The following is a 21,471-nucleotide window of genomic DNA, read 5'->3' as shown; positions in this document are numbered from 1 at the left end:
AGGCTCTTCAATTTTATCTTAAAAACAACAGTAGAGTTTACCATTTCAAAAAAATTTTGCAGAATGTCCACAAGTCTAGATGGTGTGTTTCCAGATGCCTTTGTCTAAGCCCTTGTTTTAAGAGCTGATGATTGCTTATTGCTCCTGTTCAGGCTGGAATTGTGCAAGGTCCATGCATGACTGAAAGAAATCCTTGTTGCTTCAAAGCAGAAGCGAAAAAGTGGTGGATACCTCTGAATATTGGAAGCAAAATCAAGAAGTGGATGGTATCTTCAAAAACACTTAGCTTTGACCTTTCTCTGTTCCTATTGAGAAAATTTCCAAAGAAGGCTGGCCAATATAAAATAGTTTAAAAAATTTTACTTCACCAGCACGATATGGACTCTGACAGCAAAATTGTCCAAAGGTTCTTAAAATTAACCTGGAATACTAACCAGTCTTTTAATCATTTATAAAGCATTAGTGCTCTCTTATTTTAGAGGACTTGCTTCCAAGGCATTAACAGCATTCCTACACTACATCTACTACAATATTTAGAATATGAGTGGTATAAGCCTTCATTTTCCAGAAGTGGTACAGTTCACAATGGAACCTCTCAGAATACAGAGAAATCCCCTTGATTTAGCAATGACCTTCAGTGGATGGCAAAGTCAGCCTCTGGAGGAGGAAATTAGAGTTTGCTAAGGCACCCACATCTTCCAGTAAGGAGTATGAGTCCCAAATCCATAGTCAAAAACCCTCAGATTTCCTTAACTCTCATGAAGATGTGATCTCTGTGCTGAAGGCAATGTGTCAAATCCTGATAGCTGTGGTATGATAGGCATCTATGAGAAGAACAAGAGCTGCCAGCAGGGGAGTGGCACAGGAGGTGGACTCTCTGTCCTGGATCTACACATGATGGTTAGGGGCTGCTCTGCGCTGCAGGGCTGGGCAGGAGGCAGGCTGGGAGTGGGTTCAGCATGTGTCTGCTCGTGTCCCCTTGTCTGCTCACTTGCTCATTTGCTTTCACACAGCTTATTGCACTGACAGCAGAAACCAGCCTGTCTGAGGGGCAGAGGGAGCGGCTGCACACTTGGCGGGGTGCTGAGCACATGTGCATTTGCTTGTGTAGCCTATATTCTGTTTCAAGGGATGTTATCCCAACACAGTCACCGACCCTGCTTGGTACTGCATGTGTTACAGCATATTGCAGCACAAGGTACAGCTTTCCTGGCTTTTCTAAATGAATCCCCCTTGTGTTTCACCAAACGCAGCTCTAATAAGTCATCACTAGTAGATGTCATATAATTTATCCATATTTGTGTCAGTCCTGTAGAATTCCTGCAACAGTTTATGAAATCTGAAATAGAAACGTCTTTGGATCCCCATCTTTCACACATGACAAATAGCAGAAAAGGAGGAAACAATGGGAAAATGATGACCTGGCAATTCGAGTGCCACCAGTGTCTGTGTGGCTTCCTGTGACAGTTCTGTTAATCTCTCTTTTAGTCTCTTCCTCCACCTCTTACAGGCTTCTGTCTTCAATCTCCTTTCCTTCCTTGCTAGTTCATACTGTAACTGACGATGGGTTTTCTTCTCGACTGGCTTCATTTTTGCTGTTCTTCCAGGAGAAAAATCTATTACCTGCATCGCCGATACAAGTTCATGAATAGGTGAGTACAATTCTCATGCCAGCCCAGTGTATGGTCATTTGGACCCAATAACAAAAATAATGGTTGAAGTCGCATTGGAAGGAAAAGTTTATCAGTTGTGTTTGTAGAAATGATGAAGGGAGTGGTTACATACTAGGACATCTGCAAAAAAAAAAACAAACAGAAGTTGCACTTTTAAGGCATTTGCATTGTGAAAGAAACAATTAATTTTATCAGTTTTGCCTTTTTTAGGAATAAGAAAATATTTTTCAACTGATGGAGCCTTTAAAGAAATAGAAGTATGCTAGTGCAAATGATGTATCTCCTTCTTTCCATGTAGCTCATTAGGGAGTTTCTTGGGGTTAGAGTACCACAGTTACAGGGTTTTTTTCATTTCCATGAACCTTGCTTACTTGTAATTGTGATGCCATTATTTATTTATTGCTTCCTCTGTGGGGATGCTTAGTTCTTTGTTGGTAGATAGAAAGCCAATGAACCAAGCTTGAGAGATGTGTATTTTCCAAGAATCTTTGAAGTGTTTTCACTCAATTATTAAATACCTTTAAGGTTATGTGTGCTTCATGCCCAGTTTATGTCTGACTTGATGCAACAAAACCCTTTTCCTGCAGCAGTTTTCATTTGCTTTTTGATGCCTTGGAAAATTAAATGAAAATATCTCCAAAATGCCTAAAAATAATACAGGCTTGGCAAAAAACCAGATCATTTATATATCTACAATTATCTCTCTCACTGTATGTGGCATTTGATGCCATGGGACTGCTGATGCACTTTTCAAAGGGGTCTAGCCCCTGACCTACTGTTTTATTGAGGTCAATAGAAATATTCCCAAGAACCTCTAAGACAGAAAAGTTAAATTTGAAAAATCTGCATTTCAAAGTAAACAGCCATACCATTTTGATACATTTACATCCATGGGATGATTAACTCTGCAATATGAACATATTAAAAAGCATTTTGGATATGAAATTATGCCACAGTGTGTTGGTAACTTGACAGCACCAGCATTGATATCACATTATAGAATTTGCCTTTTCATAGTAGTGCTCATCAGAAGAGCACTTCATGGAGTTGAGGTATTTTATCCCTCTTTGGCACAGGGTAAAAGATGCACATAAATATCTTAAAACTTGTTGATGCTGCTGCACTTTCCATTTCCACCTTACAATAGATACTGTTGCAGCTGTTAGCTTTGGAATTGGTCTTAACTTTAAAGAAGACATGGCTGCTTTGACTAAAGCAGTAGATCAGAAGAAGAAGGTGAAGGTTGCATCATTTATGTGTGTTATATGAAGTTTTGCTTCACGTTCATTTTCTTATGAGTCAGGATGCAATTTGAAGTCAGTATGGGAAGAGGTATGATCTTTTTCTGGTATTTAGCTCCTGAGTGATGAGAACACTTGGATAAATTCAATTTTTATGTTCAGGTCTATAAATAGCTACTTGAGGAAGAAAAGCTGTAACTGAATCGCCCCAGAGGGGAAAAAGAAAGAATATTCAGCTTTATTTTCACTTATGTGAAACTAAGATATATGTCTTCAATTAAAGTATCTATTTCCTCTAGTCCTAGTTCAGTGTAGATTGCAAGTACCCAAAGCCTTTGTCTGTTTTTTGAGTTAATACAAACATTATGCTGACGTTTGGGTGAAATTTATTTTAGGGAGGAGTTTCATCACAAGACAAAGGCCAGAGCAGGTCTCTTGCAACTTGTGAACCTGACTCAAATTTTCTCTCTGAAAAATTCTTGTGATCTCAAAACTTCTCTACTTCAAAGGAAAGGAGGAGTATCAGACACCTTATTGCACCTGCATCGTGGTTAAAAACTAAACTAATAAAATAGCTAGCACCACAATATGCATGAAGTTCTATGAAAGCTGACCCACTCATAAAAATTAGTCTCAATTCAAAACCTTTCCTTATTTTGCTAACTTGCCTTTGAAAAATGGTTTTATCCCTACCCCACTTCATGGTGAGAAACCAGTTGCTTTAAAATTATTTGAGGAAGTCTTTGTGTGAGTTAAACACAATCTGTACCTTTAGAAAGAGGGTGCTGAGTAAAGACTAGGCTTGGATAGAAGGGGCAGGATTGAAGTGGGAGAGCCTCTGTCTTTGAGGCACTGTGTGAAGCAGCTACCTTCATCACTCCATCACCCCATCGCTCCTGGATAGGTCACACTGCTTCCCAAACAACGCTCCCCTACTCCGCTGAGTATGGGGAAAATGAGGCCTGGATTTGCCTTGAAGAAATGATTCTAAAAAATTAGATTTTTAGCACTGTGTGTCTGTATTTGTTAGGACCAACACCACTCATTCAGCTTTTTCCTTTTGCGAGATGCTCCTGTAGAGTACAAAACCTGCACTGCTGACTGACGGCACTGTTGGAATGAGCCGGAGGAAATTCAAACCTTTGGTCATTTTTCTTTTCCAAGGAGATAACTAGGGGGGCTTGCTTTCCCTGCAGAAGGCTGTACTGCATGTTCTGTGCTTCGCAGTAAGATTTTGCAACCTTCTCAGACCCGCTTGCCAGCAGGCTGACTGAGCATGCCAAGTAATCTGAGTTTTGGGAATGGCAAACCGCTGGAATGCTGGGTACACTCAGTGAGAAGCCAGCATGAATAATGCATCGCTGCTAAGTGGGGAAAGCACTCAGTCCCTTTGTGCTCTGCTTGTGTGGTGCGATAAACCTGCAGTGGGCAGTATCTCAAATATGCACATTGACTTGCAGCATGAATGGGAAAGGATGGCAGATGGGCAGGGGTGCTAATAGCTCAGAGAATTCAAAGGAGTTTAATTAACAAGAATGGAACAAGATATTTAGAAAAACCCTCTTCCTAATTCCCCCTCCCTTTTCCATACCTAGACACACTAAGCCTGTCGAATATAGAGTAACACAGGGTTTACTGAATTTACAGAGGAAAAAACAGAGGCCAAAAGACAGGGATTTCCCCCGCAGAGAATTTACCTTCCCTTGGCATTTCTATCAGTGGCTACACAGACTAGCTCAAGGCTGTCGTGCTGGATGCTGCAGCTGGAAAGTTACAATTGGTCAGGCCCTTTAGTGCCCTGGGATCTGACATCTCACCTGCATTCAGCACAGACATTTGCAAACTACCTTCTCCTTTGCTCCAAACTGCTGGGTCAGTACAAACACTGCCCATGGAGAGGTTATGATTAATTAAATGTAAATCTTATACAAAGTTTACATATATATTCCAGTTTTTCCAAATAGTCCTGATGATAAATTTGCATACATATGCAACATCTGACACCCCTCGCCTCACATTCCAGATTGGAAGTGCACAAATGGGACCAAAACAGGTACAGCTGATTCATTTACAAATTTGAAATGTGCCCATGTTTAAAAATGAGAATTAGCTTCCTTATCCAAGATAAAAGTTCCTGGTGGAAGAAGGCTGACTATTCCAGGAAAAACTATATTCATTTTAAATGAAAATATGTAACATTTTCACATCACTTCCCTATATATTCAGCTGCCTGGATATGGGTTGTCCTCTCTCAAACTGACTGTGCAGAGGTACCAACATTTGCTGGTCTTAGAGTTCTTATGTTGGCTCTGTCAAAAAAAACAAAAAAAACAAAACAACAACTATAAAAAAAACCAGAAACAAACAAAAACAAAAAAAACCAAATCCGAAAACCCCCAAACAAACAGCCTCCCCAACCATATTTCCAGTCCTTGAGCTTCTTTCAGAACTAAGCTTTAAGTTCAAAGGAAGTAAATTCTTGTCCTTTAGTCCCACTTCTGGAAGCATTCATCCGGTGTCTGAAGAATGGACACACTCAGTAATTTGTAGTCCGTGATTTTTGCAGGGATCAGTGGTTAGAATTTGGAGTAGAGCTCACTGTGCTAAACATAGCTTTCTCAAGTGTTTTTCTTTATAACATTCTAGTATGGATTTCAATTTGGTTTAGATTACCTTCTCCAGTGAGCTCTGATTCTTCCCTTCGTTTCACTATCTTTGCATGAGCGCACCTGTGGTTAAATTTGCCCTTTCTTCAGCTCAATTGTTGTTTGTTTTCACCTTCCAAATGCAAGAATCTGTATTGCAGTCACCTCTTAGCCTAAACACCCAGAGTTCTGGTTTCATGGAGGTTGTAGTGTTGCAAGAAACTTCAGTTGAACAAAATTAACAAAGTAGCCTATTTTTTAATAGCTTCAATTGCAAGGTAAGAGCCCATACAGAGAGCAGTAATGGGATGTAACTTGCTGGGGTTTAGCTGCCAAAGATCTTTGTCACAATCTCCAATGTTCTAACATTTAGATGGCCAAAATCAAATGTTGGTTAAGCCTGAATTTTAAACTAACTAAAAATCTGAGAAATAAATGTTTAGAGACATGCCAAGCACTCACTGGGCTTAGTAAGATTTATGGCAGCATGTACCATCAGCATTGCTTTTTCTGTTGAGACAAAATAAATGATCCTCTGCAGAAAGCTGGTTATTAGTAATCAAGTTCAGCATATGTAATTTGGTCTGCCTCAAAAAAAGTCAAAAGACATTGCACCTTTCCTAGCTGCAAATATTAAGTGTCCTGGTTTGACAACCTGTGCTTCATAATGTAGTTAAAAAACCAATTATCACAAATGCTCATACTTATCATGTGCTGCAGGATCGAGAAACAGATAAGCAGGTTCCGAGGATGGTTACCCAGAAAGCCAATGAAACTGGATAAGGAAACACTGCCAGATCTGGAGGAGAATGACTGCTATACTGCTCCATTCAGCCAACAAAGGATCCATCAGTGAGTATTCTATCATATCTCAGCTGCAAGGTGAAAACTTTTCCTTCTGGATTCACCTTGGAAAAATTGATTTCTTTGTTCATGTCTTAAGGACCAGTGTCTTCATGTTAGTCCTTTTTCACTAAGAGGGAGAGATAGCAAATCTACATTTCTATTAATTAAAGGTCCAGGTCAAAGCTAAGGAAATCAATGGGAAAGTTCCTTTTAATTCACTGGAATTTCAATTACATCCTTAAAGAGGTCAAATGGCTATTTTCTCTCAGGTCAGAATTGTAGTTGTTCTTTTTCACTATAAGATGTGATTTGAACTTTTCTCAGCATTCCTTTTCTTTAGCACAATCAAAACTAGTCCTTCATCACTGATGGTTGAACTACTGATACTTGCATTTCATTCCTAGTTATGACTGTAGAACAAACAAAACTCTAAAGAAAACAGACAAGGTCAATTTGATTGCATTTCTCTTTCAATATTATGGAAGCAAAACTTCTTGCAAAAAGGCAGTGTTTAGACAGTTTTTAGACCTAGCAGTGGCCCTTTTCTGCCAATAGCACCAGAGTTGCACAAATGTCAGAGAAATCATTTGGGTACAAAAAGCCTTTATTCACTTGCAAAATGCAGAGCAGAAAAAGCCCCAGATAACATTCACAACTCATATGGAATTTAAGGAGTGTCAAATTTTGGATGTCTTAAGGGTAGTTACGATGTTTGTCATAGGAGAAACAGTCATTGACTGAGAGCAAAACCACAAAGATTAGGCAGCACTGCTGAAGACACTAAAAGAAGACACTGAATGAATTAATTACAGGTTGCTCAAAATTTTGAAATATGTGGTTTTATTCAGGGAGAAGCCAGGTTGATAAAGTTCTGAAGTGCCTCATTTTGAATGAATAGTTTTTCGGGGATTTGAGTGACTAGCTGCAATAAAAACCAGTAAAGTAAACCTCTGCCACAAATGGCACCTTTCCAAATACAGCACGAAAACAGGAACAGGTGCAAAACTCCAGGGAAATTTCAATAGAAGTCTGTTTGATACAGAGATGGGTCTGTTATTGTGCCCTGCAAGAGGAAGAGTAGGTGCAAATTAACTTGAGAATAGACCAGTGATACTAAAAAAATAATAAATTGGGATGTCAGCATTAATGTTTTTATTACCAGTAATATTAAGTGCTAGCTTCCCTTAAAATTACTGCACTTAGGAAAGGGGTTGGTGGTTTTTTTTGAGAGATTTTTTTTTTGTGGCTGAAAGGGGAATTGACATATATGAACTAGATTTATTTTTTTCATTCTTCTGCCTTGCTCATATTCATGTTGGTAAATTGGCAGGAGAGTTTATTAAGTAGTGTTAGTTTCATTGACACTCCTGCTGTTGTTTGGCGCTTCTCTTCAGACTTCAGTCTGAATCATTGCAGACTTGGAAACTTTACTGCCTGACATTTTCTGCTCAGCTTTCTGTGCATAGTCTGCCTTACCTTTTGTGTGGGGGCTTATAAAATGTTGGCTGAGATGGTCTCCTTCTCACAAAAGATGCTGGCTCTGACAGCAGTGGTGTTCCTCTCGTACTCCAGCCTGCTTCCTGAGTTGGGCTTTTTTTTTCACTAAAATTTTGAAATACAGTTTGAGTTGTTCAATATTTTTCTTGTGAGTTGCATGCAATTATTTCAATTTTTTAATCCAGAGACCCACAATATTGTTTTAGGAATGTGAAGATAAATAATCACTGAAATTCTTGAGATGCTGAAAAGAAGAATTCCCATCTACAGTAATGCTATGATAATTTAGCTTTTATTTTGTCAGTGGTAAGAAAAGTCCATTCATTTTGATATTTGGGACAGTTAAGGTTTTGCTAGAGCACTCTCACCATACCATATTACCAATACAATGTAATTATACTGGAGGCTACAAAATTGTCATGGGTAGTTACCTGTGGAGTTCAGTCCTCCACAAGCACATCATCCTATAGAAGAACAGTGACAATCTCTTTCCTGCTCTTGGGCTTTTAGCTGTGACTCTTCCTCCTCTTCCACCACATAGTTGTGCCAAAACTGATTCAGAGAAAACAGGTACAGGACAAGAGGAGTCCCAGTACTGCACCAGTGCTCAGCTGGCTGACCTCAGTGTTGTTTAAAGCTTCATCGAACATATGGCCATTTTTTGAGCAAAGAAAATGTTTGTAACTCATTCAGTCCTTGAAGTCCTCAGAGAATGAAGAATAAATGCAAGGCTTTTAGTCCTTTTGCAGTGTATTAAGGTGGTAGCTGAAAAATGCCACTAGTGTCTGCTTTTTGTCAGAACTTCTGTACAGATTATGAATTTTAAGTTTATAGTAGAAGCCATTAGATTTTCCTGCAAATCTAGAATCCTAAGTGAGAAGAAGAGGTGAGTGGGAAGTACATTCAAACTGTTCTTTGGGCAATACCCACAGGAGCCCAAAATATTTAATCAGTCTTTTAATTACACTAATGAGGATTTTTCTGGCTATTGTACAAGTATTTCTGGAAAGCCAGATATGTACTTTTGGCAGTTGAAAATATTCCAGATTTGTGTGTTGCCATAAATCATTGTTTATCCATGACATGCTTAATGACCATGAAGTAAATCACTCACAACAATCTTGGATGCATAAAATTCCATATCCTTAGTTTTCAAATAAGATCTCCACGGTCTTACAGTAGATTTTGCCATATTCCCTACCTGGATGCTGCCAAATTCTTCCTTTTTTCCCGGTTTTATGTGCTTTTTGTTTTCTAAAATATTATGCCTTAAATATTTATATGAGCTTCGCTGCATTTGACTTTGTCCAAATATTGCGATTTGGGTCTAAAATTGCTTATTTTTTCCTTTCTTCTTAGCTTCAGATGCTTTTCATGTCATTAAAGAACAGGCAGTTTATCTTTTGGGATCTAGCCACAGTTTCCAAATAAAGGGCTCCAGTCTGACGCAGATTCTATAACATGATCTGAGTAGAGACTCCATTTGTAATATTTTTTTTTAAAAGCTTGGAAAGATGACAATTGACAATACTTACAATTCAATGTCTGGGGAGGAAATTAATTAAGAAAAAACCTGACCAGACCTTATTTCCATAGGAATTAGTATTTTTAAAATACTGATTTACATTGAGTGTGGAAAATTTTAGTAGATCATATCAATAGACTTTTTATTTCTTGCATTTTTCTTTCCCATTCAGAAGGAAAAAAGCCAGATGTGGAGAAATTCAGCTTTCAAAAAAAAAGTTTGTTTGAAGAGGCACAGCTAGCCATCTGTCCTTCCTCCAAAACAGGCAAAGAAGAAAACACAAGAATGACACTTGCGAGATGTGCCTGTAACTTTTGCAGCATGGCTCAGGTTTTCTATCGAAGGAATTATGGCCTTCTTCATAGGGTATATCACAAAATTGTCAGTACAAGAGAAGATCAAAATTCATCTTATTTCTTTAGTAATAGAAAATATTTTTTTGGAGGAAAGAAGTTCCGCAAAATGCTTTTTCTTCTTTTTAATTGTGTGGAATACAAAATGATAATTTTCAAGATAGGCTTCTGAGTAGTGTCTCTTTTCTGCAACCACAGCTTGGAGAAGGCCATGTTTACACCAAACTATTTCTTCTGAAAATTATCAGCTACAAGAATGTGCAATATGTGGAAAATGTTTTACCATTAGACACACTTAGTTGTTCTTCTACTACATCTTAGCTATTTTATGTAGTCAGCTGCTAGTCACTTGGGAACAGTAACACTAGCAATTAGCTGCAATTTTTAAGACAACTGTACACTAGCTAGCAAAATATGTTAATTGCTGTTTAGAGATTTTGAACTCTATACCAGGAGCTATTTTCCTCTTTGTTTTTTTCTTTCAAAAGCGATAAATTCTCTGATTAAATATTAATCTAATATATAATTGAATAACCACTTAAAATAAATATTTATTACTTAGTGAAAAAAAAAAAAAAGATTAAAAATTTACTCAGTTAGGAGGACTAAGATAGCAACTTGATTAATTAGGCAAAAATGACCCTGCATACCAGAGGTTAATGGAGTTCTTCTCATTTGTATTATGTCCCCCTGTGGTACATGAGTCTTGTATTTTCTCCACATTTCCAAGATATGTGTCTCTCAGGGTGGAGATAGTTTTCAAGCTTTTTCTGATGTTCAGATTGATCTTAACAAACCCCATCTCTACCAAGATTATCTGTGCCCATGTTCTCTTGAGCCTCCTTTCCCCAAAATCATGGATAGATCAGGGAGCTGCTGCAACTGGAGACATGGCAGAGGGCTGCATGGACACTTACTAGTTTTGAACCAGGATGGTCATTCTGGTGTTTAAATACATCTACAGTATAATAACTACACATTTTTAAATGGCTTTTCATAAATGAGGAATCATGGTTTTGTATATCCAGCTCTCTCTCAAACAAATCCTTGTGCTACCAAACTTGGACATGCCCTGCAACAGGTTTTTTTAAATTCCCTCTGATTCTGGAAGTTTTGATTGCCTGACAAATAGAACAAAACAGAGCATCTCTGAAAAATACAAAAGGTTCCTTCTACCTCAGGTGAATATTTCTGAGTGAACCAATTTAAATTAAGAAGTGATCTGGGGGAAGGGCAGAGGAAGGTGGAAAAGAGATTCAGCACTTCCATGACTTTCTGTTTTACTTCGGCAGTTTTGAGGTCATGGTGCCAAATTGGAAACAGAGAGAGCCACTACAATATTCCTCATCCCAAAGTGACCCTGTTTTAGGCAAATGATATGAAAACCCCCATTAATAAAAGGTCCTTTTACATAAACAGAACAGTCAGCTGCAGCCTTAAAAGTCAAGCAAAAAGAAAATTAGCAAGTGCTAATAATACAGCTATTTTCAAACAAATAAAGTAGAGAAATGTGGGGTATTATCCTCAGGGGAATAGTGCAGGCTCACGTTGTTGCTGCTACTATAGCTGGTGATTTACTTTGTCTACATTAAATGAGCTAAAAACCGGCTATTATCTCGGCCAACAACAGGCTGGCTGTTGGCTCAGTGATTTACCTGGGAGTACAGAAGGTTGGGCATTTCTCCTGTGCTAAAGAATACACTGCTCACACAGTGATCATTACTTCCAAAAACATCTGTGCTCTTGGTTTGTATTGCTTCCAGCAGAAGGTAATTTTAGATATGGAGAGTGCCAGATGTCAAGTGTTTCAGTGTCTGTGGATCCCACAGTGCAAAGATACACACGGATCTGTGCACGCGTCCATCCTTCATACCTGTGTCACCAGACCACAGGAGTTCAAATTGCAGCTTGTTTATCTTGCCAGTAAAGCAGAAAATAGCCTTTTCCTGCCTTTTGCTTTCCCAAAATATATAAATTAAAATAAAGCAAGAAAAGTGAACCCACTTTTTTTCAAATATGTATTCAAAGATTCAAGAGCTCTGTTTACCCTTTAAGGGTTTGTACAGCCTGCAAAATTAACAAAGAGAACGTACGAGCAGGAATTCATAGGAAATTTTTTCTTGATTGAATTTGCACCAGTCTGAGGCCTTTCTTTAGACAACAGTTAGCTTTGCTGTGCTTTGCTTTTATCCACAGAGAGATAGTTTGAAATTTCCAGTTAACAGTTTAGTTAAGAAGGCTACAAATATAGCTTGAAAGCAATTAACCTCCACTGACTCTTCATGTCTCTTACAGCATGAGTGTAAGAGCAGTATTTCCAGAATGACATTTTTGAAAGGAGTTTTAATTAAGGATCAGCTCTGGAACCTTTCCTTCCAAAAGTACTCCCATTATCTTTTTTGGGATTTTCCTTTTGAATAAGGACAGCTCACACAAATAAGACTTAGAGGAACAAATTAATGATTATAGCTGTTGTGGAACTAATCACTGGCTTTATCTACCTATACATTAACTTCACAGGTAATAAAAATTGTAATGTATTAATCCTTACTTATTTTTTGTCTTACAAATGAAGCAACAAAATGATCAAAACCTTCAGTGAAGAGTCTCATAAATCAAGTCTAAACCCTTATTGAGCCTGAAGACAAGCTGTACTGCTCTTATGAATATTCAAGTCCTTGTGCATGTTGAAAATCTAACAAGGGCAGCAGAAACAGAACAGCTGAGGAAATTCTTCCACCTAAAAGCAACAAAGATTAAAACACTTGCTAGGAAGCCTCTGCTTTATGCAATTTATAGCTCAGTAATGTCTGATAAGTGTTTATCTGTACCTAGTTTGAGATTGTCTTCAGCTCTGGCCCCTGTGAACTGAAATTTGAAGTGTGAGATTCTTCACAGACTGAGAAAATCTTCTCTGAATTCTTCATTGGATGCTGTAGAATATGGAATAGCTTTGATGGTTATTCTGTGAATATGAATATACCACCCACATTCAGAAATAAGACAAACTGAAGCACAAAAATCTGGGGGGAAGAGACATCCATGAAGCATGGGAAGAAGGGGTGGTGGCTGAAAGGGGTAAGTCCTACACTGAGCTGCCTGATTCTCCCCTGACAAGAACAACTCCTGTGACTTTTGAGATAAATTGAAACCTCCCTGACATTGTCTTAATTTATTTCAATGTCTAATTGGGATGGTGTAACACAGATACAACCACCTAAGATATTCTCAACCTTTCAAGGCTTTCCACTCATGTCTGCCTCTTTTTGTTTCCTGTGCCAGAGGTCCCTGCCCCATTGATTATCGTGATGTTGCTTTTTCTGGATCTACAGACAATTTCACAGAAATAAAGCCAGAGTATCTGAGTTAAGCAAATTTTAAAAGCCCTATGATTTTTATGTTCAAAAATAAGTGAGGATTATTTTCTAAGTGTTACCACATGCAATTCTATCCCAAAATAATGATGTTGTTAGGGATGGTCCAGGACATCCAAACAAATTATTTTTGGCACCCCTTTTTCAGCTTTTCTGAACTCTAGCATCTCTTCTTCATCCATGTCTTCATGAATAACTTTGGAAAACACTCCAAGGGCATGTTTTGGGCCCACTCTTATCATGGTGAGTTCTTCCTCACCTCTTCCCCTCCTGCCCTTTTACTGGCACAAGATTGGGCAGGGCAGAATCTCTGCAGCTCATATTCTCACAGGTGTTTTAGGACTGCTTCAGCTCTTCTGGAATAGGCACAGTTCTTCAGGGAAGTTATTATGCTGAGGTGTTTGCATCTGCTTCACAGACACATCTGGTTATTTCTTCTTGCCCATATGAGAGCGAAAGCTATAATAACACAATTGCTAAATTTGCAAATGAATGCAAATCACTTAAGTGTTTCTTTAAACAAGTGATTATTTCTTTGTTTTCTAGAGTTTGCATAATTCTTGATTTTTGCCTTTTTGCATTCATGACTCATGAAAATAGAAATGCTTAAATACAACTATTAAACAAGTTCTTCAGAAAATGTGTTGAAATGGCTACCTCTAGTTGCAGTATGAGACAGTTGTGATAACAGATGGGCAAAATAACCTTGTATTACAAGGAAAATAAATTAAGGTGTTATCTGGTTCCATGTTGCACTTTTCCCAGATGCGGTGATTTAATTCACAGTTGAATCCTACAAGAACTTGTAGCTAAATCAGAATGAAAATGATTATGCTGTCTGTTTTGATATCTGTGAAGTTATCTTCACAGTTCTTTAACATCTAGTGCTGTCTGGGAGGTCTTGGATAGGCAGACAGTAAAAGTAAATTAAATTAAAATTAATTAAAAACAAACAATTAAAGAAAATAAAACAAAATTAAAGAAAATAAACAGAAAATTAAAAATAGCAAAAATCTCTAATCATTCATTTCTGTTTTACTCCTGCCTTTTAAATTGTTTCTGCTGCTATGAAAACTGCCTAATACAGAGTTCCAGCTTCAGCTGAAAACAATTGTTCTAACTGATTCAGACTTTAATTTTTTATATATATAATTTTCAGCATATATAATTTTCAGCATTACCAGCATTAACTTCACATGATGACAGTATTTCTTTTTTTCTCAAAATGCTTTTAATAGTTATTATTTTACATACTGAGTACTTCAAACTGAATTTGAAAGCATTAAAGATACATCTTTATAGCCACATGTCTTTTTGTATCTGAAGAATAAGCTCAGTCTTACATACCTTTTGTGTAATAGCAGCTTGGAATGGGATGGTGGCCCAAAACTGTTCCTATACAGAAAAGGCATTTGCTGTTTGGTACCAGCCTACTGGTGGTCAGCCAATATCCATAAATCTAATTCCTTTTGGTAGATACTGTAGGGCATGGGTAGGACTTTGGGAATTGCAGGGAAATGGGAGGAAGCCAGAAGTACTGAGTGCAGTAGTGAATGGACTGTAGACACAGAAATGGCCTGTGAGTACCTGGAGTGGAGTGGCAAAGGAGACATGAGATAGTTACCTCTAGAAAATCAGGTTTCATTACTTCTGGCACACTTGGAGCAACTTGTCTTACCTTTAGGATTTTTTTTTTTTTTTAACTGTTGGCCTTTGAAGCAGAACATAAGGAACTTATGTACACACTGTATTGTATTGAAAATTCAGCTGAGAATTTTGATAATAAAGAGGGATCAGATGAAGTTCTCAAAGTCCAGAAGTTGGACTCCTCATTTTTCAAAATTACTGTGGAGGTGCAAAGCCGTATATTATTTCCCAGGGGTAAAGATTCATTCTGAAAAAAACAAATTTTCATTTGGGTAAAATTACCTGAGGGGAAAACTGAGCAGTGAATTTCACATCGTGCAAAAGAGAATGTGACGTGAATCCACACCAAGCTCCTGATTATGATCTCATTTAAGGTCATATTTGTCTAGTGTGCTGTCCTACAGACTCATCTCTCTATGACACCTCTATGACCTTAACATTTTATTTACCAGTTTATTCAATTCTATAGCTCTTCAAAACCACAGATGAGGAAACCAATATTGCCTTCTATCCACAGGGTTTGTTGGGTTTTTTTTAATTTATTCGGACTCACCACAATTCTGTCTAACCTATTAAACACAGAACCTGTATTCATACTCAATAAGGGAATTCTGAGAGCTAATTTTCTACTGTATTTTAGCTTCCAGGACCAAATGTAGGAGTATATGATACTTTGAATTTCTAACATAGTATTCTGTAATAGTTTTCAGTAAGAATGGTTTACCAAGTAGATATTTCCAACTGACTCATAATGGTACAGCATAACAAAAAAGCCTGGAACAGATGTGAACTTCTACTGCTGCACTTGTAAAGATACGCTTTTGCAAATTTTCGTGAAGAATTTTGTAGTTTTCAGTGGACTATCTAAAAGTGATTCTTATCATAATGAATACTTAAATATCTTCTATCTTTCTCCAGACTTCTCCATGTAATTCTTTGTTAGAGCATGAATACTGTTACTGACAGCATCTCACCTGGCTAATCATCTCTTAATCAAGTGTCTTTAATTCTCCTTGCACTTGCCTCGTGCTGTAAATTTTTAGAAAAAATTTAAATTTTAGAATGCTATTAAATTTAGAAATTAATGGAATTAAATATTTGCCTTAAACATGCTATTACATATTTCTGAGATGCCCTTGGTTTTTATTTTCATGTAGCTTCATAATACACAACAAAGATACTTTCTTCAATAATGCTACAAGAAGTAGAATTGTACACCATATCTTACAAAGACTGAAATATGAAGAAGGGAAAAACAAAATTGGTAAGTACTGAGCAATGTGCTTTTAAATGTGCGTTTAAAAAAAGAAAGAAACCTTCCTGGCCTCATAACAGACTCTTTTCCTTCCTTTTTAACCACCTCAGTTTTGACTGTTTGCATCTCACCCACTGCCGTTTTATGGGCTTTGCCTGGAAGATGTGATCATCCCTGTAATATCAGTCAGCTTTCACAGGCACATGTCACCACATGGGATTTATCACCTCTGCAAGGGAAGAGGCTGATTTAAACATGAAATATGAACAGATTACAAGCAGTGGAGAAGCAGAGAGACTCATGCAGGAAAACCTTTATCCTTTCATAAAAATGTGCTTGGAAGGATGGCAAGATTTGTGCTGCTCTGAGCCTCTGCATCTCAGGCTACAGAGCTTCTCCCTGGATACCTATCCATACCTGAGGGAGATGGAAACTGTATCTCTGTTGTTGGTGTAAGTCAAAAGGGAGTTCACCATTGATGTCCTCAATGCAAAGAATGCTATGCATAGCTGTGGCTTCATTTTCAATTAGTGAGTGGAGGGGAAATTCGGAGTGTCCCACATGCAGGTCCAGGAGAGCAGTCAGTGACAGAGGAGGGACAGAACGTGAAAGAGTGGCCGCCTTCTGCCCAGTCATACAGAGCACATACTGCTCGAGTACCACACAGAGACAAATGTAGAGACAAGCTCCATAAAACTCTGCAGTCTATTTCATTTCCCTGCTGTTTAAACCTCACCTTTCCTGAAGAGGAAGAGAAATATCCCAGAACTTCACTTTTTTCTTTCTTTCTCAGCTGCTGGGATGAGGGCAGCAATAGCCCTGAGCAAAGGTGATGCTGCATCTAGCCCAAACACCAGCATTCCCTGCCTACCTCAAGATCCCAATTTCCCCTCACATATCAATTTGTGCTGTACCTATAAAGAACAACACAACCTTGCATTGATAACTGGGCAGTGCAAAGCCCAGCTCAGCTGTACAAGTTTTACTTTTCTGACAGCGACACTGGAAGAAAGCATATTCTGCCAGGCAGATACTGATGTTACTACTGAAAGTGTTATTCATGTTGACTTAATACTTCTCACTGCTGTGTTCTTGCTGCTCTCTGTCCCCTGTGAATGAGGAAAGGAATCAAGACTCTATGCCTTTTGGTCAATAGGGTTCAAATACCTCCAGGTTCTTAGTGTGGATGTTTTATTTTGCATTGCCTGGTAACAGTTCAGTCCTATTTTGATGACTTTTCAAGGGAAAAGCACCAATATCTCAGCAAGCATTATTTCTCAAGGTTCTCATTAAAGAGGGACAAGGCCTGAGTGAGTGGGTTGTATGGTTACTTCTTTGTGCCACGTAGGAATGATTTTGGTTCATGTTTCTGGTTTTCTTTCTGGTCTTGTACTGCTGCAGCTTGCCTTGTTCCTTTCCGTCTGCCCAGCAACTTTCATAAGACATAAGTTGAACACATTTTAGAAAATTGTTATCATATGGAAATTAAGAGTTTCTGTTGTTTTATTCATCTGAAATTCAAAAGTGTCAAGACCTTCCCTGAAGTTTTTAGCTCCCAAGATATGCAGCCTTTCATCCAAATAGATTTGTTAGACCATATTTTATAAGGTTGAACTTTAAACCTGGTGTGAGGCCTTCAATTGCACTGAAGTTACATTAAAGATAGATTTGGCAAATGAACCTTTAAGCCTCTAGCATAATAAATTATAGATTTTGATTAATATTTGAATAAGTCTTTCTTTGTGTTATATCTTAGTTATCAAAATCTATAGAAGATTCATTTCTCTACAGGTATGGTGTACTGTTAATTTGCTTCAATCTTCATTTAGCCAGTTGATGAAAATGTGTTTTGCTTTTTACTTAGCAATCTTTCTGCTCCTATTGGTAAATAATTGAATACTTTTGATTCTTAGGTCTGAATCGATTGCTCAGTAATGGCTCCTATGAAGCTGCATTTCCTCTTCATGAGGTATTTTGCTCTTTTTTTTTTTTCTTTTCATTTTGAATAGACATTTCCCTCAAAATGAATTATTAATTGTGTAATTATTTATCCTCAATCTTACTAATGTTTGCCGCTGACATGCTTCCATTTAGCAATGTTTTTTTCCTTGGGGAAAAATTAGGGGTGTTCTCTTGCAAAAAGAGAGGAGTAAAGAGAGTTGTTCTGGATCTGTTCTGTAAAAACTGTTTGAGTTGATTTATCAGTATGTTTTCAGAGAGGAAAAGCATCACATTATGGTTTCTTTTTTTATATTCTCCAAATATTTTCTCTGCTTTTATAGGCTATCACTTGAATTTAATTTATTATAAATTTCTTAGGAAGAATAATCTCAAATCTTAGTGACATCAGTTGATTTTTTTTTAAATGCCATATTTAGCTTTTGGAGCACAAGCATGGAATTTGCATAAATTGTGATATCCATACCTCTAGTAAGAGAGATTTCTTAAATATTCTTTTTTATTGCTGTTATTCATTAATGTCCAGATTTGTATTTTAGGGAAGTTACAGAAGTAAGAATTCAATAAAAACCCATGGAGCAGAAAACCACAGACACCTGCTCTATGAGTGCTGGGCTTCCTGGGGAGTGTGGTATAAATACCAGCCATTGGATCTTGTAAGGTAAGACTTACCTGATTTTGCTGTGTAACATTATAGATGCTTTGAGCATAGGTTGTTTCACTTCTGACAAAACCATGAAAAGCTCAGTTAATTCATGTGTTTTTTAAAAACTGACCCTGAAGCCATGGGAAACCATTTAGTTCATGGTGACACTACATCAAAAGAAATATTTATAGAGGAGTTTGTAGAAGGAATTGAAAGACGTTTCCTTCCAGAGTTTCCTGACACTGTAATTTGTAATTAAGTGTTTACAGGATATTTGGGAGAAAATAAAGGAAGAGAGAAATCTGTGGAGGCTGGATAGACTGGATTAAACGTCTGCCCACAGGAAGAGTTCTTCCTTCTCAGAACACATCTTTGGTAAAAGATAGGCTCTCAGCAGCTAGATCTTCTTTTTCCAAAAAGCAGCTACAGAATGAGCTCTGGATGAATTTTCATGATGCTTACAACTGGGACAGAGCAGAGCTTACAGTTACTGAGTGTGCTACCGTGCTCAGCAACACTAGTGGTGGAAGTCTCCTCTGTACCACTGCCCTTTAACTCAGACCTGTCACCACTGTCCAGATCTTTATTCATCTTGGAATGCAGTCTGCAAAGAAAAAAACACTGAGAAAGATGAGATGTGACTCCAAGTTCTTACAATCCTTTTAAATAATGTTTTCAAATAGACTTGCATGCACTAATAGAGGATTACATATTTCTTGCACATACAGAGAAACCAGAGCCTTTACTGATCATGTTGGCAGAACTATTATTGGAGAGTAATGGGCTTTTTCTACTTGAAGAGAGGAATATGGAGCTACAAGAATCTATTAATAAAGTCTTTAGATGTATCACAAGCAATGAAGATCCATTAGCCATCAGGAAGGGTCATCTGCAACATGCAATTGGTCCAGCTTATTAATTTCCTCTTTCATAAGTACTGCAACTAATAGAAAACTTTGCTCTTATTTATTCTCAAAATTGTTTCCAGATGGAAGATTTGTAGAGGGTAGCCCTGGAGACTAACAGTGTAATTGATTAAGGCCATATAAAACCTATCCATTTTGTAAAACAGAGAGTTTCATTTCCATGAATAAAAAGTTAACCAAGAAATACAATAAAAATTTTTACTGAGTCATTTAATCCATTCAATGCTTTACAAAATAATTTATTAAATCTCATCATTTAATCCCAAAAGGTTTTTATTTCTTTTTTAATACTCTGGATAGAAATATGAAATTTCTGTCAAATTACACAATAGAAATTGTTGATTTATGGAGGAGCCAACAGTTATACTGAAGGGGTTTTTGCTTTCAATTTCCTCGTACACAAAAAGACATTATTATTACACTACAAACAACTTATTTTTATAGAGTTTTATAACATTTGTCCATAGTGGTCAAGGCTACTGTTCTTCATCACTTCTCACTCGTGAAAGTGCTCTTGAGGCAATATCTGGTGTTTGGTTTAATTTGATGATCAGACATCTGAAAGGATTTTTTAAATATGAGAATAAATGGTTATAGAATAAGCAATGTTAGAGATATGATTATTCTAGACCTTGATAGCAGCTGTCTTGCATAGCCTGGGTTTAAAGTTTAAGATATTTTAAGAAGCTTAATTTTTTCATCAAATAGAGTTTTCAAAATCTATTTAAAAAAAAAAAAAAAAAAAGGCTATAGACTCTCTAGCTGAGGTCAGAAGTGTCCTGCTGTTGTTGAGAGTAGGTGTTTACCCAAAGAGGAGAGGGGCAGGGGGAGCTGTGAGATTCCCTGGGCACTGGCAGCAGACTGACTCACAAGCCACCAAACTCAGCAGCTCCAAAACTGCAGCCCCAGCCCAGCCTGCCATTTGCCGCCTGGAACACATCCACAGCTGTGATGAATTCACTGAAGGAGGGTGGCAAAAAAGAGAAGGGGATGTCTTTTTCTTCTCACTTCACAGATGCTGGATCATTCACATTTCCTCAGCTCCTGCTGAGTTTTCAGAGGATTTGAAGATTTGGGAGGAGCTAAGGAAATGTGAGTAATCCAGCGCCCGTGAATGAATCTTCCATGTCTCCTGCCACTCTTGGCAGTTCACATGTCTATTGAACAGGAGACTTTTCCTTGAAGAACTGATGACACCAGCAAGACCTGCTGTTCATTTCACTTGGAAGTGTCTCAGCGGGCACACTTTAAAAGAAGCTTTTTTCAGCACCAGTTCTACAGCAGGATTTTTTAATTTTTTTTCCCCCATAACAGGGGTTATGTGGGATCATGCCTGAAGGGTGTAGTGTTGTCATCTGTACAAAAGGAGTGGCTGCACACTGATTCTTCCACAGACATCTGGCCAGAACTTATGCTGCTAGTTGATATTATGCTTTAGAAAGGCTAAGTAAATTAGATGCAGATAGTACAATTATGTCATTACTAGATGTGCTATTTCTACCTTAAAGTCAAGTTACCACAATGATAAGTGAAAACGTTCATACTTCTGTGCTGTTTTATTTTTTCCTTAGATGTTAAAAGGAGGTTTCCTTCTCCTGTGCTGCCAATTTGGCAACTCCCAAATATCATTTTATCTCATCAGCTGGCTGTTATGGAGATACTAGTCACTAAAAATAAATGAGGAAAAAGTCATTTGAGGGAAATTGCGTGATTCTGCTTCCACTCTGCTTTGAAACATGTGGCACTGCAATGGCAAAGACTTGGCATAACTTACAAATCTACTCCTATTAGTCAACAGATGTGGCACCATGATTTTAATTACACATCTCTTGGAATTTATTGTCCATAGGTACTTTACAAGAACAATTTATGACCCTTAGAATT

General features: G+C 37.7%; 1 protein-coding gene across 6 annotated transcripts in view; it reads left to right on the top strand.

Annotated features, from left to right (window-relative positions):
• ANO4 (anoctamin 4) overlaps positions 1 to 21,471 on the top strand; it is a 177,982-nt gene that overhangs the window by 102,297 nt on the left and 54,214 nt on the right. For 4 of the 6 annotated variants that reach the window (XM_086885809.1, XM_086885808.1, XM_086885806.1 and 1 more), the window contains 5 exons: positions 1,608 to 1,652; positions 6,280 to 6,411; positions 15,959 to 16,065; positions 17,970 to 18,025; positions 18,555 to 18,676. In XM_086885809.1, coding sequence (XP_086741935.1) covers positions 1,608 to 1,652; positions 6,280 to 6,411; positions 15,959 to 16,065; positions 17,970 to 18,025; positions 18,555 to 18,676 — 462 coding nt within the window. The remainder of the gene's footprint in view (positions 1 to 1,607; positions 1,653 to 6,279; positions 6,412 to 15,958; positions 16,066 to 17,969; positions 18,026 to 18,554; positions 18,677 to 21,471) is intronic. The other 2 variants (XM_086885810.1, XM_086885807.1) reach the window with 1 other exon arrangement.

The sequence above is a fragment of the Cyanistes caeruleus genome, chromosome 4, assembly GCF_971803275.1.
Source record: "Cyanistes caeruleus chromosome 4, bCyaCae1.hap1.1, whole genome shotgun sequence".
Taxonomy (NCBI): domain Eukaryota; kingdom Metazoa; phylum Chordata; class Aves; order Passeriformes; family Paridae; genus Cyanistes; species Cyanistes caeruleus.
The sequence above is the reverse complement of the archived record's forward strand: the minus strand, read 5'-3'. Positions and strand labels throughout refer to the sequence as shown.